The 17,743-nt window shown below is 41.3% G+C and overlaps 1 protein-coding gene across 4 annotated transcripts in view; it reads left to right on the top strand.

Moving 5' to 3' along the window:
• Positions 1 to 17,357, top strand: part of MACROH2A1 (macroH2A.1 histone) — a 183,189-nt gene extending 165,832 nt beyond the window's left edge. For all 4 annotated transcript variants that reach the window (XM_082257167.1, XM_082257165.1, XM_082257166.1 and 1 more), the window contains exon 9: positions 16,339 to 17,357. In XM_082257167.1, the coding sequence (XP_082113293.1) occupies positions 16,339 to 16,504 (166 nt within the window). In that variant the 3' untranslated portion in view covers positions 16,505 to 17,357. The remainder of the gene's footprint in view (positions 1 to 16,338) is intronic.
• Positions 17,358 to 17,743: the final 386 nt, after the last annotated feature.

Below are 17,743 nucleotides of genomic sequence, written 5' to 3'. Positions count from 1 at the left end.
ACTTTTCATAGCACAGGTTTAAAAAATATCCCCATGCTTACTGAAATAGGAATTCACACAGCAAAAAAATTTTTCAGTTTGGATGGCCATACATGGGCAATCTCTGACTATGAATGATGGGCAATGAAAGGTTTGGCTGTCACTCATTTGCTGAGCCAACGTGCAGTTATGGTTCAAAACTGTTATTTATTTTCAAATGTATACTTCATCATTATCTGTCCAGGTTTTATTCAGTGTGTGGCTTGCCCCTCTCGACAGACGTTCAGTGGCTGCAGCCAATCAGCTTCCGCTTTCAGAATACAATGTCCCTGCAGGGGGATTTCTCCATCCATCTCCATTGTGTGAATTAGCCAACTGGTATCTTTGTCAAAGCTTATTTCACACTTGTTGTCCTTTCTTATCCAGTGATGATGCAACTCCTGCTGGTCTCACTTTAAAACAACTGAGCAATACAAGAATCTCTTACGATAGATTAACCCACTTCCCTGAGTTACTGTTACTGCTTCATGTCCCTTTCCTGTTTCACAGGATACAGCAAAGTTGTCCTGTCCTGTCCTAAAGGAGATGATGCTGTAGTCGGAAGAGTGGCCCTGATCTGCCCCCCCCTTCTTTTTTTTTTCTCCAAATCTTTCTCCTTCCTAGAGCCACATCCATGAGGTATGCCTGAAGTCTTCCCCTAAAGAATTCCCTATGGTGTACTACTTTAGCCTTGTTACTCCAACCCCTGAGAAATGGGAATTGCCTCACAGTCATCACTCTAATGTATAAAGAGACTCCCGGTAGCTTGTACATTTGTATTTCGATGGCCCTTGCTTTATATGTTCACATCTTGTTGATATAGGTCTACTGTCAGACCACACACTGTACTCTTATCTTGTTATTCGCTACAGAGGTGTGAGTTGTATGAGCACTGTCTTTTGTTTTGTTCTTTTCTTTTTTGGAAAATTTTATCAAATGTGCCCTTTTTGTGTATATTACTATAATTGCCTTAATAAAAAGATTATGAAAAAAATAAATAAAATAGCTATTCCTTTTTGATAGTCTTCTTGCTTTGTGGTTTGGGCCTAAAGTCTCTTTAATCAAAAATCCATACTTTAAATGTAAGCATGAAACAGCATGAGGCAGTTTCTCCCACTCCTTCCCTTGCAAGAGTCACAGGTTTTCCAGAGTTTGGCCTTGCTGCTACGTAACAGTGACATGGTCACCTCTGGCCATATAACTGCTTTACCAGTGGGTTGGAGTACTCCATGTGCTTCTGGGATGTATAAAATTGTTTTAGTTTTACCTAAATATGTCAGATCATAAGCGCAAGGGGGGTGGTCCCGCGAGCCTCTCCAGCTCATTATATTCTAACAATGCCAAGACAGCTTGCAGTGTTCCTCCCAGAGGGCCTGACATTGATTGCAAGGATCATTGTCCCCTTCTTGAAACTACACACTCTTGGGAGTCTTCTCTAGCTCTCTCAGGTGTGGCTCCAGTTTCCCTTTTTGTCCTAAGAGCAGTTTTCTGCAGCTTTGCATGATTTTAGGACCAAATCTCTTTAATGAAAGCAGACTCAGAACACAGGGGCCATACATTTTGTGCTCTTTCCTCCAGTCCCTGACATTGCTGCAGCAGCCTTTGCACAGTCAGCTGCAAATGATAAGTCACACTAATCTTCTTTGATTGGGTTTGTGACTAAGGAGACTTATTTAGCTGACATAGCACCCAGGCTTAAAGATAAAATGTTTGTTCTTATTGAAGTGGTGTTCATGTTTAACAATGAAACCACTACTGCTACCAGTGTGGCCTCCACTACAGTCCCTTACTGAAACAAAATATGTACAGCCATTTCAATACTAATGCCAAATTGCTTGTTACACCAAAAGGCTTCTCTGAGCAATATTCCATGGAGGAGTTTACCAGAAGTAGGCGGTTCCCAAAGTCTGCAGTTCCAGACATTTCTTGCCTAAACAAAAAACTGATTACTCTTGTTGAGCATATCCAAGTGTTTAGTGTCGAAGTTCCCCATGCCCTCAACCTGTTATTACTAATATAGTGATTTGCCAGACCCTACAGGGAAAATCTCAGAAAACCTAGGTTGAGAAAATCTCCAAAGAATTCAAAACCATCTTTATTGATCATTTAGTTTGTGTCAAAAGTACTAAAACTACTGTTACCACAAGAAAAGAATTCTAAGTCTCAATTGCCTGACATTTTTTGCTTTTTGTGCCTAAGTCCAGGCCCAAATCTGGAACCCAGATCAATAATAAATCCTGGTCTCCCAAATACTCTAAAACTACAGACAAACCCTCCTGACAATGAGGAGATGCCCCTACTTTCAAAAGTGGGAGGACATCCTTTTGGACACCCGGACCAATGGTATTTCTAATGCAGGGGTAAAAGATGTGGTGACCAGAACTACAAGCTTGAGATTCAGTCTCTGCTTCTGTCCTGCTTCATGTTATGAAATCTTCTAACCTTTTTTCAAATGACAACAGATCTAGAATAACATTGGCCCATAAGGGCACTCAATGTCTTAATTCGAATTTAAAAACTTTGCACAGAATCAAACAGGTCAGCCATACCCTATATTACCAAAAGTATTAGGATGCCTGCCTTTAGACGCACATGAACTTTAATGGCATGCCACTCTTAGTTCGTAGGGTTCAATATGAAGTTGGCCCACCCTTTGCTGCTATAACAGCTTCAACTCTTCTGGGAAGGCTGTTCACAAGGTTTTGGAGTGTATCTATGAGAATGTTTGACCATTCTTCAAGTGCATTTGTGAGGTCAGGCATTGACGTGGATGAGAAGTTTCTGCTCTAATTTATCCCAAAGGTGTTCTGTCGGGTTGAGGTCAGGACTCTATGGGGCCAGTCAAGTTCCTCCACCTCAAACTCACTCATCCATGTCTTTATGGACCTTGCTTTGTGCACTGGCCCAAATTATTTGGTAAAGGCCAAATTATGGGGTGGGGTTGTTTTTCAGGGGTTGGGCTTGGCCCCACAGTTCCAGTGAAGGGAACTCTTAAGGCCTCAGGATACCAAGACATTTTGGACAATGTCATGCTCTTAACTTTGTGGGAACAGTTTGAGGATGACCCCTTCCTGTTCCAACATGACTGTGCACCAGTGCACAAAGCAAGGTCCATAAAGACATGGATGAGTGAGTTTGGGATGGAGGAACTTGACTGGCCTGCACAGAGTACTAACCTCAACCCCATAGGACACCTTTGGGATGAATTAGAGGGGAGACTGTGAGCCAGGCCTTCTTGTCCACATCAGTGCCTGACTTAACAAACTTCACTTCTTCTGGAAGAATAGTCAAACATTGCCATAGACACACTCCTAAACCTTGTGGGCAGCCTTCCAAGAAGAGTTGAAGCTGGTATAGCGGCAAGGGGTGGGCCAAGTCAATATTGAACCCTACGGACTAAGACTGGTATGCCATTAAAGTTCATGTGTGTGTAAAGGCAGGCTTCCCAATACTTTTGGTAATACAGTGTAGCTTCCCTCCATTAGGGAGGAAGACTTTTAAGCCTGTGTGGACACCAAGCATGCATACTTGCATGTTTTCATCGTTCCAGTGCATCAGCACTACCTCCAATATCAACTGAGTCGGCCTCCTAGCTCCTTAAAGGTAGGAAGTCCATGTGACTCTGCAAAGGTTTAGTTGGATCCTGAAACTTCAGAAATCTTAGCTGGAACTAGCTTATTGCATGGAATAGCAAGGTCTGATCCTAAAAATGGCTCAGTCCAAGGTTTTGCTTCTGCAAGAGAACATTTTCCCTTCTTGGTCTGATGGTTAAATTCATTTAGGCAGCCCTATTTGCTAATTTCCACTCCAAACTACTGCAACTCAGAATTCTGGCTGTGTGGGACAAGACAGTACAGCCACTGGACATGGCAGTATGTTTGATACTAAAGACAGTTGTATCAGGCTTGGTGGATCGCCACTTTGGCCATAGAGTTGGAAGGCAATCTATCTTTCCACTGCCCTGGAAGATTCTCACAATGAATGCCAAGTTTACAGTACTTTGTGGGTGGCATCCTGGACATCCTCAAAATAAAGGGAACTTGATCATAAGCAGTAACTTGTCTCCCTATTAACATAATGAAGCTATGTATTAGCGATTTGTCTGTCCCGCCAGCATTGGACTTTTTTGCTGCAGCTTGTCTAAATCGGGTTTCAGTCAGACAGCACTATGCAGTGCAACCAGGGAGGAACTAAAAGTTGTGTTGAGGCAAGAGAGGTAGAAAGTAGTCTACCTTGGTGAACTTAATGTCCAGCCTTGTCCACTGTCCACATTTCACTCACAAGCAGATTACCTTAGCATGATGTCTGGACTCAGGAGAATTTTCTCTTCATTCAGAGCCATTTAAGGAACCTGTGTCACAGGTTGGGGATATCAGATGTGGACCTCCTAGCCTCCAGGTTCAACAATGGATTTAACAGTATTATCTCTAAATGCAGGGATCGACGAGCAGAAGCAGTGAATGCTCTTGTGGCTCCTTGAGATCAGTAGAACTTGATCTACGCTTTTCCTCCTGTTCTGCAGAATAAAAATGGAAGTCATTATAATGATTGCTATTGCAGTTACCCAGGAGCTTATGGTACTTACACCTCATCAGGCTACTGGAAGATATCATATATGGTCTCCCAGAAAACCTGGATCTGCTGCCCCACTGCTGGACCTGTTTGCCGGTTTATCGCCCTGCTTCGCTGTCACTGGCTTTGATGACTTGGCTCACAAGGCAAGACCTTCACCCAATTCCTAAGAGATAGGGATCTTTCTGACTTGGTCATTCCTACACTCTTAAGCCCCGTACACACATACCGATTGTCGGCCGTAAAGATTCGGCCGACGACCGATTGTAGGCTTGTTAGTATGATGCTTCCGACAGCCGACAGCGCACTTTCGGCCGAAAAGAATCTGTCGTGCAGGCATTAAAATTTTTGTTGACCAACACCAGAACGGCCGATTGTTTGCCAGTCAGTACAGAATTCGGCCGACAATCAGCAGATTTGCAAGACTGGGCATGCTCAGAGAAGAAAAAACACAGGGAAAGTTAACCATCACATGACATCACTTCTGCAGTCAGCGGACAAAATTCTTGTGCAGTCTTTTGCACTTTTCAGCGGACAGGACAGCCCTGGACAAAAGACGGCCTATCGGTCGGCCGACGATCGGTACGTGTGTACGAGGCATTAGGCTCTTAAGCTAGGAAGTCCATGTCAAGTAAGGCCTACCATCACACATAGAAAGCATATTTTGCCTGGTGCAAGGTGAAAAAAATGTAACCTAGGACATTTTTCTTGAGGTGGATCCTGACCTTTTTGCAATCCAGGCTTATTTTGCTGACATTTGCTTTGTGTACCACCAAGGGATGAATTTCATATCTCTTGATTTTGCTCCAAAACCCTATTGCTTTGCATTCCCTCTTCAATGTCTTCGTGCAAGGTTTCACATAGTAGCACACATAGTTCCATTAGCACATCCTTCATTAGCTCTGTGGGATCTCAGTTTGGGTCTCTCAGCTCTTCAAATACTGCTTTCGAACCTATCAGAGTAATCCATTTGTCTATTCTATCTCATAAAGTTGATTTCCTCATTACCATTATCTCTGCTAGACAAACATCTGAGTTAGCTGCCTAATAAAACCTTTTCTGATTCTTCACAAGGACAAGCTTTTTTTGAGCCCTAGAACCTCTTTTCTTCCTAAGGTCACCTCTACCTTTTACCCGAACCAGGACCATCCATCTCTCTTATGATGTACCCTAATAATAAGAAAATATACATCATGAGAGTGGTAAGGGTAATACTTAGCTGGCCAACAGCTAACAACTTATTCCTTCTAAAGGCAGCAGTATAACCCAGTGTTCCTGAATAATTATTTTTTGTTTCAAACATGTTTTATTGAAAATATATATAATTTACAATACAAAGAAGCATACTTTGTATGGTATAATTGTACATTTGCAAAATCAGAAATATAACATAAAAAAAGAAGGGCAGGCAAGGCACAATGGGTAGCTGCAAGGAAAGGGGATACGGAAAAGAGAAGCTCTCATTATACATTAGTGATTGTAGGCTGGTGATACTGCAATTGCAGTGTTGCTGCTTTGTACTACTACTAAGTGGACTGGCACTTAACATGTTACTCCTGGAGAGGAAAGGGCACCTTGTGATTGTGAAGGGAGGGTGGGAGTATAAAGTAGTGGAAGAGGAAAAAACGACAAGCTGTTGCCAATGTAGTCCTCCTACTATGCTACTTTTCCAAAAGTAAAGCCTATCAAGCTCAGTGGGAAAATTGATTGGGTATAAATGAGAGAAGAGGATGAAAAAAAAGGGGTAGGAGGGTTTGGAGTGGGAAGGAAGGGTTTAAAAGAGAGGAGACATGAAGGGAAAATGGGGGTGAGGGGGGTGCATGGATATATACAGAGGAGGTTTGAGGGGCTAGAGGATCCTGTCAGCAGTAGTCCAATCCACCATGTCCTTCCTGGAAAGAGAGCACCGTTTAGTGATCATGGTAAGGTGATTATATTGCAGCGTGAGTAGAATATCCATTTAGTTAAGTGCTGGTTTTGAAAAGGTTGTAGCTATCAGTTGTTTGAAAGTGGAGCCAGCATTCTAATGTATTGGCAAATTTGGAAGGGGAGTCTTTTGCCATGCAAATGAGTTCCTCCATATCCGCCACTTTGTGTAGGCGAGTAAGCCCCAATGAACAGGTATGCACATTCTGGCAGCGTTGACCATGTGCATTGGAAGCAATTTAAAGTAGGCTTTTTGAGGGAGGGAGGGAGGTATGATGGAGCAGGTATTGTGCTGGAGGGAAGTCTAATGTATAAGTTTTTACCTGAGTAATGATGGAGTGTACTTTGGACCAGAAAGGTTTAATCAATAGGCAGTCCCACCAGATGTGTAGGAGTGTCCTGACGTTTTGGTAGCACCACCAGCAGCTGTTAGATATGGACAAGTCACATTTTTGAAGTAGAGCAAGTATCCGGTACCATCTTGACAGGAGATTGTAACTATTTTCCTGAACTGAGACATTGACGGAACCCTTGTGGGTGTTGCAATGAGCACGTTCCCACTCTTCCGGAGGTAAGTAGATTTGTAAGTCTTTCGCCCAGGCTGAACATGCTTTCCCGCTGAATTCTACTGATCATCTGTTCCTTGATGATTTATGACGATTTTTGATGATTTGTTAAATTTTTAACCTAAAATATACCTCTACTTTTGCTGTGAAAGTCATTTACATGTACAGTATTACAAGGATTTTATCAAACTTCATTGCACCGTCCTACCAGCTGCTGTTTTTAATGGAACTCCAACATGGGTTCTACTTCCTGCAGGCAGTTATTAAGTGCTGAGTCTTTAGATGTAATCAATTTATTCTACCAGCCATGATGTCACTAGTGTGTCTTGTAGTGATATAATGGCTGGGGGGGAGGAGCCCCAATGTCCAGCGGTGGATAAATATGACACACCTGGAAGTCTTGGATAGCATTGATGCTCGATTGTTTGCAAAACAATGAAGCCTGGCCTAATTGTCATTTGTTAAACTTAACATTCAAGTTGTTTTTTTGCAGGGGGTTGCTGGCTGCATATTGTAATACTATCAGCAGAGTTACTTTAACCACTTTACCACCGGAGGATTTTGCTGTCTTCCGTCCAGGCCACTTTTTGCGATTCGGCGCTGTGCGACTTCAACTGACAATTGAGTGGTCGTGCGACGCCGTACCCAAACGAAATTTACGTCCTTTTTTTCCCACAAACAGAGCTTTCTTTTGGTGGTATTTGATCACCTGTGCGATTTTTACTTTTTGCGCTATAAACAAAAAAAGAGCGTTTATTTTGAAAAAATAACAATATTTTTAACATTTTTTTATATGAAATTCCCCCCAAAAAAGATGTAAAAACCAATTTTTTTTAAATTTTTTGGCCAATTTGTTTTATGCTACATATGTTTGGTAAAAAAAATCGCAATAAGCGTATTTTGATTGGTTTGCGCAAAAGTTATTGCGTTTACTAACAAAGGGAAAGATTTCTGTCATTTTTGGTGTTTTTTTTTTTAACGCGTAATGGCGGCGATCTGCGATTTCTTTTTGCGGGACTGCGACATTGCGGCGCACAGATCGGACCCTTGACTGACATTTTTGACACTTTTGGGGGTACCAGTGACATTACTGCAGTAATCAGTGCTATATATATGCTATGCTGAACAGTCCGATCTGTCACTCCCTGTCACTATGGAGATCCGCCCGCTGTGTTTACACACAGCGGGCGGATCTCCAGACTCGATCCCCGACGATCGGGTAAGAGCAGCGGCGATCGCCGCTGCTCCTCCCCTGGCCCGACTCCCGCTGTGAATGAAAACAGCGGGAGCGAGCCTCCGGCGGCGCGCAAGCGCCGCCCAGAAGGGGGAGTGTCTGACGACGTAGTACTACATCGTCAGACGATAACGAGCCACTCTGCCGCAGTAATATTACTGTGAGCAGACGTAAAGTGGTTAAAGCCTCCTATAGATACTGGAAAATTAGTTGGAAGTTATTGTTGAGTTGATTTTATTGTTAGCTACTGGAGAGGGTATGTGATTCACTATATCATAGAAAAGCATAGTAAATTTGACTATACTGTACTACTGTGCAACACCGTACAGAATTAGGATGAGGCACATTGAAAGGCTGCTGTTGTAAATATACCATGTAATGCATGGCCATATGCTTTCTGAAGACTTTAACAGTTTGTATTGAAATCAAGAAAGTTGTAGGTTGTGTGTTAAGTTCATTGGAGTTATATTTATTGCAAAGCTGTATACAATATTGACAAACATTTTATGTGTCAAGCAGTCAAGTCTGACATTTTGTGTTTTTTCACTGAATTGATATAATTGTAAAGCTGTTTAAAACATTGACACAAAATCATTATAAAAACAAATTTTATATAAAGTAAAGCCTCTAAGTTAAATGCATAGTGAAAACAGCATACAGTACTCTAGTTGGTCCGCAGTGGAACTTGAAACATCTGTTAGGCAGACATGACTTCTGAAAGCAACAGAAACAGCTTAATTCCTCTTTATAAATGGAGAATAGGATTATGCCTGCAGCATAAGGATAAAATAAATCAAATTTTACTTCAAGGAGAGGAATAAGAATTATGTCCATACAGCTAAAATAAAACACAATTTTTACACAATATTTCTGTCTGTGTAGTAATGGTACAAATCCCACATTTGTAGGCTAAGAACTTTCTTTTTACATTTCAATCGATCATAAATAGTCTTCCTGCCACTATTCATTATTTCATTCACAGTAAGTTAAACGAAGACAACAATTTCTATTCCAGAATGTAAAAATTAATTTTGTAGATGATAAAAAGCATCTACAAAGTCAAAACCCATAATGACCACGATGTACAATAAGAGAGGCCTGGATCTGTTTATAGGACACACATTTGGAAATTTTTAGAGGCTAGAATTCTTCTTTAATCTTCACATCTCTTTGGTCTTTTTTATGGTGTTCATACATACATCAGTTATCAGCAGGCGCTTAATGACCTACTCCATAGAGTTGAAAATACTCAGCCTTAAATTTCTATCTTTCTGAAAAGATAACCTGACTTCACAGAAGCTTATTGACTAAATTTAGGTGATTTTCTTTTATCAAAAATGTAGTAGAGAAGTACAAGAACAAAGGTTTTTTTTGTACATTATGAATTAGTTGAAAGATGTACAGTAGTTGTGGAGTTTTGGCATGGGAGTTTAATATCATTATAGTGATCCATTACTTAATGGTCTTAGAAGGTGGCAACATAAAGGTAACCTGAGTGGGCAAATACCTGAAATCTAACCAATGTAATAAACAGATATGAGATCAGAGATATCAGATAAGATCATGTTTAACCACTTAAGCCCCGGAAGATTTTACCCCCATTCCGACCAGGGGGTATTTTGCGATTCGGCACTGCGTGAATTTAACGCACAATTGCGCGGTCGTGCGACGCTGTACCTAAACGAATTTGACGTCCTTTTTTTCCCACAAACAGAGCTTTCTTTTGGTGGTATTTGATCACCTGTGCGATTTTTTGATCACACGCTATAAACAAAAAAAGCGTCAATTTTGCAAAAATAGCAATATTTTTCACATTTTTTTATATGAAATTCCCCCAAAAAAAATGTAAAAATCAAAATTTTTAAAAATTTTCGGCCAATTTGTTTTATGCTACCTATGTTTGGTAAAAAAAATCGCAAAAAGCGTATTTTGATTGGTTTGCGCAAAAGTTATCGCGTTTACTAACAAAGGGAAAGATTTTTGTCATTTTTGTTGTTTTTTTTTTTAACGCGTAATGGCGGCGATCTGCGATTTTTTTTGCGGTACTGCGACATTGCGGCGGACAGATCGGACCCTTGACTGACATTTTTGACACTTTTGGGGTTACCAGTGACATTTCTACAGTAATCAGTGCTATACATATGCACTGTTACTGTAAAAATACACTGGTAGTGAAGGGGTTAACTTTATTTGGAAGGGAGGGGCTGTGTGTGTCCCTAGGGGCGTGGTTTCTACTGTGATTGGCTGTGGCTCTAGCTGTAAGGACACTGATCAACGGATCTACATACCAGATCCGTTTTATCAGTGTCTTTGCAGCGAGGAGAATGACAGGCAGTTTGTTTACACAAGCTGCCTGACATTCTCCCTCTCCCCCGCCGATCGCCGAGTGACCGGCGGACATCGGGTCCGCTGGTCACACGCGCGGGGGGGTCCGTGACCACGCGGGAGCGCGCCCCCGGGGGCGCGCGCTCGCTCCCTAGACCCTCACAAGCAAGCAACGTAGCCCTACGTTAGTTTGCCTGTGAGGGGCTGACCGCCGACGTAGATAGTCGTGCGGCGGTCGGCAAGTGGTTAAATTATAAATATAAATATTTTTTTATTTATAAATAAAGGTTGTGTTAAAGGTCTGGTGGGTGGGATGCATGGGATACATAAGTGTTCCAATTTGCAAAATGTGCTAATAGCCAGCAAAAGGCTGGTAAAAAGAAATGCAAAAGTGTTAATGCTTCAAAGCCAGTACAGTTCAAAACGGAATTTCCACAAATATTCCACTAAATTATTTAAGAAAACATTGTATTTTGGCTCAAGTTAATAAAGTGTTTGTGTGTTAAATAAATGTTTTTTTTTTTGTTTGTTTTTTTTTTATTATTATTATGTGCGTCCAGATTGAAGAAATATCCATTCGCTTCATATCTTAGAGACGCAACAGGAAGTGAGTGGACATCTCTTCTGCATAAGGAAGGAAATCTCACCTATGACAGTTGTCACTGAAACAGGTCTCTATATTGAGAGAAATACCCTTGGGGTCAATTCACAAAGAGTTAAATAATGGCAAATAAAATGTGGTAAAATAGCTCTCGCGTTAAATCAGTTTTGAAAGTGCGATTCACTAAGAATTGTGCGGTAAATACCTACTGTGGTAAAGTTTCGATAATGCGATAATTACCGCATAATTTCATACAGTAATTTATCGTATTGAGCTGGTTGCTAAGGAGCAGGATGGAAAGCCAGTTGCCACATCCTTACAAATAGATGACTCATCAGCAGTCAGCAGGTTCCCAGACCTTTTGGTCTGGTATGAATTTTAAGAGGAATCTCACACCAAAATTTTACAAAAATAATGGCATGGGGTCCCCCCAAAATCAATACCAGACCCTTGATTTGCCACCCTACATCTGAGCATGCAGCCTGCCAGGTCAGGAAGGGGATGGGATGAGCGAGCTGCCCCCCAAACCATGCTAGGCAATATGCCCTCAACATGGGGGGGGGGGGTGCTGTGGGGCTCTCATCCTGACAGTTCTTAAATAGCTAAGGAGAGTGGCCCTGCCCCTGTGTGATGTCACTGCCCCAGCATGCTGCTAGCCAGTGACGTCACACCGGGTGGCCCTGCCTTTTTTAGCAATGTAAGAAATTTCACACGGCAGAGCAGGCAGACCACTGGAGCGCTCGTCAAGAGTGAAGCTTTTTTTTTGGGGGGGGTGGATGGTCTGGTGGTGGCGGCAGGCATAGTGATTGATGATGGATCTACATGGGGAAACATTGTTTTTTATTTTTTAATAAAGGACTTGTCAAAAACTCTTGTACTGAGTTTAATCATGTTTACACTTTTTTGGTGAATGGGTAGGGGTACTATGTATCCTATATTCATTCACATGGAGGAGGGGGCTTCCAGATTTCGATAAAGATCAGATTCTGCCTGCAGATTAACATGGGGACAAGGTGCTCTGGGGTGGGGGGGGGCTGCCCCAAAGCACCCCCACATAGGTCCTGGTTTGCATTGGGCGGGCACGCTGTTTTTTTCATAATTTTTAATTGCCGGCATGTGTTCTTTACATTCAGCTGTCAGCACTGACAGCTGATGAGTCATACGTTGTTAAGGACGGCTTCCCGGCATTCTCCTTAGCAAACAGTCATTGGGGGGGAACCCCAAACTGTTTTTGACAAATACTGCATACTATACTGCCAGCAAAACCCTAGTGATAAATATTGCATGCTTTTTTATTCTCTGTTCCGTATGTGAATTGGACTTAAGAGCTTAAGGCATGATATTTTGGCGTTGTTTCCTGGCACATTTTTCATTTTGCAGTAAACACCGCATATTCGTTTTTTTTTTTGTTTTTTTTTTGTGAATTTCCTTTTTTTTTTACCACATGCAATCATTTCTGTGAATGAGTCATGTGACCATGTAAGCATTACTGAATTGACCCCCTTATCTCCTATTCTGATTACAAATGTAACATTTTGCACTTTCACTTTTTATCGCAATTAGCATTCCTAATGGACACAGAGACAGCAATAAAAAAAAAAAACCTGGCAGATGTTCTTAGCCCCCGTCCACACTAAGGCGACCTGTGAGGCGACCTGGTCGCCTCACAGGTCGCCGTAGGTCGCCTTCCATAGGGAAGCTGCGGACCCGTTCTAATAGGAGCGACACAAGTCGCTCCGACTTAGAAAAAGGGTCCGGAGCTTCTTTGGGGCGACCCGGAGGCGACTGCCATAGACTTCAATGTTATGATATTTTCCATAGGCGACGCTTTAAAGGTCCCCTACAGATCATCAGTTTAGCGTTATAGAGGAGGTCTGGTGCTAGAAATATTGTTCTCACTCCGGCATGCAAGGTATAAGAAGTGTATTACAATAAACGTTTTTGTGCATAGGTGCCTCCGGACGCATGCGTATATGTGGAGGAGCCCCCAAAAAAAGTCCCCTACAAGATGAACTTAGGGTAACAAGTTCCCTTCCCTTTTAAAAGACCTTGAATGTCTCACCTGTGCTCCATTGAATTCAATGCAGCGCAGATCGCACTGCATTACTTTCTTTCCCTTCTGGGGAAACTGGCAGGGGGATCCAGAAGTGGCATTTTACACGTCAATTCCAGGTCTGTAACAAGAAGGGGAGGAGAGCAGACGCATGTCCATTCAGCTCCCTCCCTTCTGCCAGGAGGCACCCAGTCCATAAATGGGCAAGCGGAGCCCAGTATACAGGGTGGAGGACGGTGGCCATTACCGGGGGGGGGGGGGGGTGTGCAAGTAATCTGGTACCCACAGATTTATGATGAGTCATCCATAGGCTCAAAACAAATGAAAATAACATTTTGTACTGTACGAGGGCGAAGGTAAAGTATTCATAGACCGTGGGGTCATAGGCTTGTACCTTCAGGTTAACTGAACACTGACAAAGTTATCCAGGACATACCCCCTCAGCACCTCCACTTTAACCCTAGTCCACTCCAGGAATCATCAGTTTTTTACTAGTGTCCTAAGGTGATGGACCTTTTCTCCTTCATGCAACAATTACTCTTTACTTAACCTTTTTTTTATTAATTAGTTGTTTTTCCTTATTAGTTTATATTTTAATTCTTTAATCAACTTACTGCATTCTAATGACACAAAAAGAAGCAGACCCAATGCAGTGGTGACAGCCTGTAATGTTGCTTCAAGCACTGGATCCTGCATGGGTGCTCACCTTGGCACTTGCATTGTATGTAGTCAGCAAGGGTCGTTTACAGGTCCAGGGTTGTGGTCCATCCTTGTCCCCTAGTGTCCCATTTAAGCCCCCCCCCCCCCCAGGCAGTACCCTGTGCTTCCTACAGATTTAAACTTGGTTCTCCCTTCCCTCCAGAAACCACTGTTTAAACCCATCAGGGATTTTGCCTTAGATCCATACTTATGGGTTGCTTCAAAGTATCCTAAGGAAATCTCTCCTCATTGCCTGAACGTAGTCAGAGCCAGTGGAGTCTGCCTCAAATTATAGTTATAGCTTTGATTCCCTATTTGTCCTGTTCTCAGCACCTCGCAAAGAACACCCTGCTTCCAAGTCCACCATCGTGAGATAGATTAGAAATCTGATTGCTGGAGCTTACACTCTTAAGGCAAATCTCCTCCTCTGCTTCTATGCACTCAGTACACCATATCCGTGGGAGTTTCCTGGGCATTTCAGCACAAGGCCTCAATATCCAAACTATATACTGTCAGATTGACAGGAATTTTGTCCTCTGTTCATACTTTGCCAATGTTCTACCAGTTAGTTGTCCAATCTCCTGCGGGTCCAGTTTTCTGCCACAAGATATTTGTAGTGGATTTGCGTCTGAATTTGTGTCTTTTCTGATCCTTGTTGTTGTTGTTGGGCATGCTGTCACAGTTCTGTTTGCCTAGGTGTTGCCTACCCTTCTCATTCATTGCCTATGGACATCCTAGGGTCTATGAATACTTTGCCTGTGTGTCCTGTACTGTATGATTAGGATAAGAGGAATTTTAGCTTACCTGTAAATTCCATATCTTGTAGTTCAGGACACATGTCACCCTCCCTTCTATTCATTGGTTGCTCTGCACTGCTTGCTACAGAAGTGAGGACACACAGTGTGGGGTAGGGTTTTTGGGAAGGCACCAATGTCTTTGAAAGTTTTGGCAGTGTCTAATCACCTAAAAGTACAAGCCTATAACCTCAGGATCCATAATTGATTTGCCTGTGTCCTGTACTGTACTCCAAGACATGGAATTTGGAGGTATATCAAAATTCTTTTTTGTGCATATCACCATGCATTATTGCATGTTTTTTTCACATTAGAAGACAACATGTAAATGTCTGCCTTTTATATTATTTTAAAAAATTGTAGAAGCATGCGTAAAGCAGCCCTTTACATGTCCCTATCTTTTCGTTATATGTACTAATTCCCATAAATTGGTAAGAAAAGATAAAGAAGGTTCATAAATACTCTTTTCATGGCATCATTTCAGTTCTTCCAAGGTTGGTCACCTAGTCTTTGCTGAACGGTCATTAGGGAGTAACCAGAATAGCTGCAAAGTAGCCACTTTTGTCTGGATTCTTTCTTTTGTAGGAAAGCAATGCTTCGACACTGGTCTCATAATGAACATGAACAGTAAAAGCTCTCTATATTTTGTATTACTGTTACAAGGTTTAGTGATGTATATAAAGAAAGAAGCAGGTCCACCAAAAGATTCTCTGCTAGGGTCAAGAACAAGACCAACATAGATTAAAGCAACCACGATACAAAACATACCCATTAACGCACTCGCTGTAAAATAAGAAAACAGTTACTTCCCTTTCCTACTGCCTAGGCCACAGGACTCTGTTTCACTGCTGTGAAATCGGCACCCAAAACCAATGGGAAACTGAAGACTCTAGAAGTGTTGATCTCCTCGGTCCCTTGCAGGTCTCTCACTAACCTTTACATCAATTTTGTATCTATGCAGTGTGGAGGTCTCAGGGAGGAACCACTGAGTGCTGAGGGAAACCCTGGAGATTAACTTCAGAGTACCAATTTACAGTAGCATCACCAATAACATTGTTACTGTGTTCTTTTTGTGCCCAGAGGTATTCAACTCTTAACATTGATGACCCATCAAATAAATGATTTAGTAATATTCACCGATCCATAACATTGTCACAATTGTACAACTTGTTTTTTTTGGATATGTAACATGTTTTTTATTGCAGCTATTTTGTTGCTATAATATTACGTAATTCTAGGGATAGTTTGCGTTGAGTAGTTCCTAAAAGTGAGTACACTTTCATTTAAACAGGTAAAACTTTACAATGAAAGCATCATGTTTAGTGGGCACGGTGAGTAATTCAGTGACATCCTAGGAAGAACATTTTTATTGTCTAAGACACTGTAGCTGTCTAGATCAGAAACGACAGTGGTCCTGGGAAGATACTTATTTAGCTGGCTAATAAGGGTCAAACATAGGTGTGGCCTACATTATGAAAATACTGCAGGTTATCATGCTGATTAATATTATTGCTATTATGTTAACCCTCTCTTGTTTTTATTACCTGCAGAAACGGCTTTCCAAAGCAAACAGCTGCTCAACTCATCCTGAGAGCTATTTCCAACTATTTTGTGTCTACAATGTCCTCTTCAATCAAGACTGTATATTTTGTGCTGTTTGACAGCGAAAGCATAGGCATATATGTGCAGGAGATGGCAAAGCTTGATGCCAACTAAGCCTTTGAGTCCAGCAATCCCCTCTTCCCTGAAATCTCCCTTCACTAACGATATAACCTTCAGCTATTTTTTGCAAAACTGTACTGCAATTTGAGGAAACATGCTCATCGAAGGAAAGCAAGAATTCACTTGACCTTTCTAAGATATTTTACATTGGCACTGATAGCTGGCATTACTTCTGTTGATGCACTATTATCTGAGGCATTGTCCTAACTAGTTAATTTAGAAGATTTTTTTTATAGTTTTATTTTAATGGGTTATGAAATTATATAGATTGTAGTTGGGAGTGTATTGTCTTTTGTATGTGAATGACATGAAAGGAATATTTTGTAAATGTTGTGGTTCTTTGATTGTATATTATGTGGCTTTGTATATTTTCCTCTCAATATGAAACAATCCAATCTTATTGTCTTACAAGCCATGATTTAAACCCAATACATGAGTTTATTTATAAAATATACAGTATAAGGAAGGATAAGGAAGTATCCATAAGAACCAGTCAGTTATTAGCCTTCATTCCTGAACCACTCAGAAGGAATGATAGCTGGGATCTGACTAGTTTACTCTGGGCAACAATGTCACTATTTTTGCTCCCACTTTTATAAAATAACCACGCTGACTTGAAATACTTTTAAACTGATATCTGAATTTGACTTCAGAGCTTAAAGGATAACTCCACTTTCATGGGGCAAAAAGAAATAGCAAATAAAAAATTAATAATATAGCGTATACAATTGTGTCACAAGTACTATTGGAAATGAATGTTATTAAAAATGACCTTTCCTTTTCAATCTGCAGAACTGTAATTTTCTCTAAAATGAAATGCAATATCGCAACCTGGAGGCTTTCTGTACACAGAAATGTAATTTACAGCTTGTGTGATTGGCTTTTGGATTTTCTCAAAAGTCTGCACTAAGATACAAGTCAGATTTTTAGCATCCCCTGCAACAAAAATGTAATTTTTGGTGAGATGCTCACAAAGGGAAATCTCATCTAAAGGGATGCAGGCCTTGCCAATTTCCTTATTAGAGCCCTGCAGGTGCAGAAGCTGATTGATAATTATAAAACCACTTCCATACAGTTTCCCTTGGACACATGGACACAGACAAACAAACAACTATATTTTCAGAATAACAAAAGGTAGGAATCTGAAACAAAGTTTGTTAAAATCCTTGCAATGTACATAGATCACCCAGAGTGGAATGTTTTTTTTCCTCAACAAAACTGGAGTTACTCTTT

The sequence above is a fragment of the Pelophylax lessonae genome (assembly GCF_965119305.1).
Source record: "Pelophylax lessonae genome assembly, chromosome: 4".
Classification (NCBI taxonomy): domain Eukaryota; kingdom Metazoa; phylum Chordata; class Amphibia; order Anura; family Ranidae; genus Pelophylax; species Pelophylax lessonae.
Note: the sequence above shows the minus strand (reverse complement) of the source record. Positions and strands in the feature narration are given on the sequence as shown.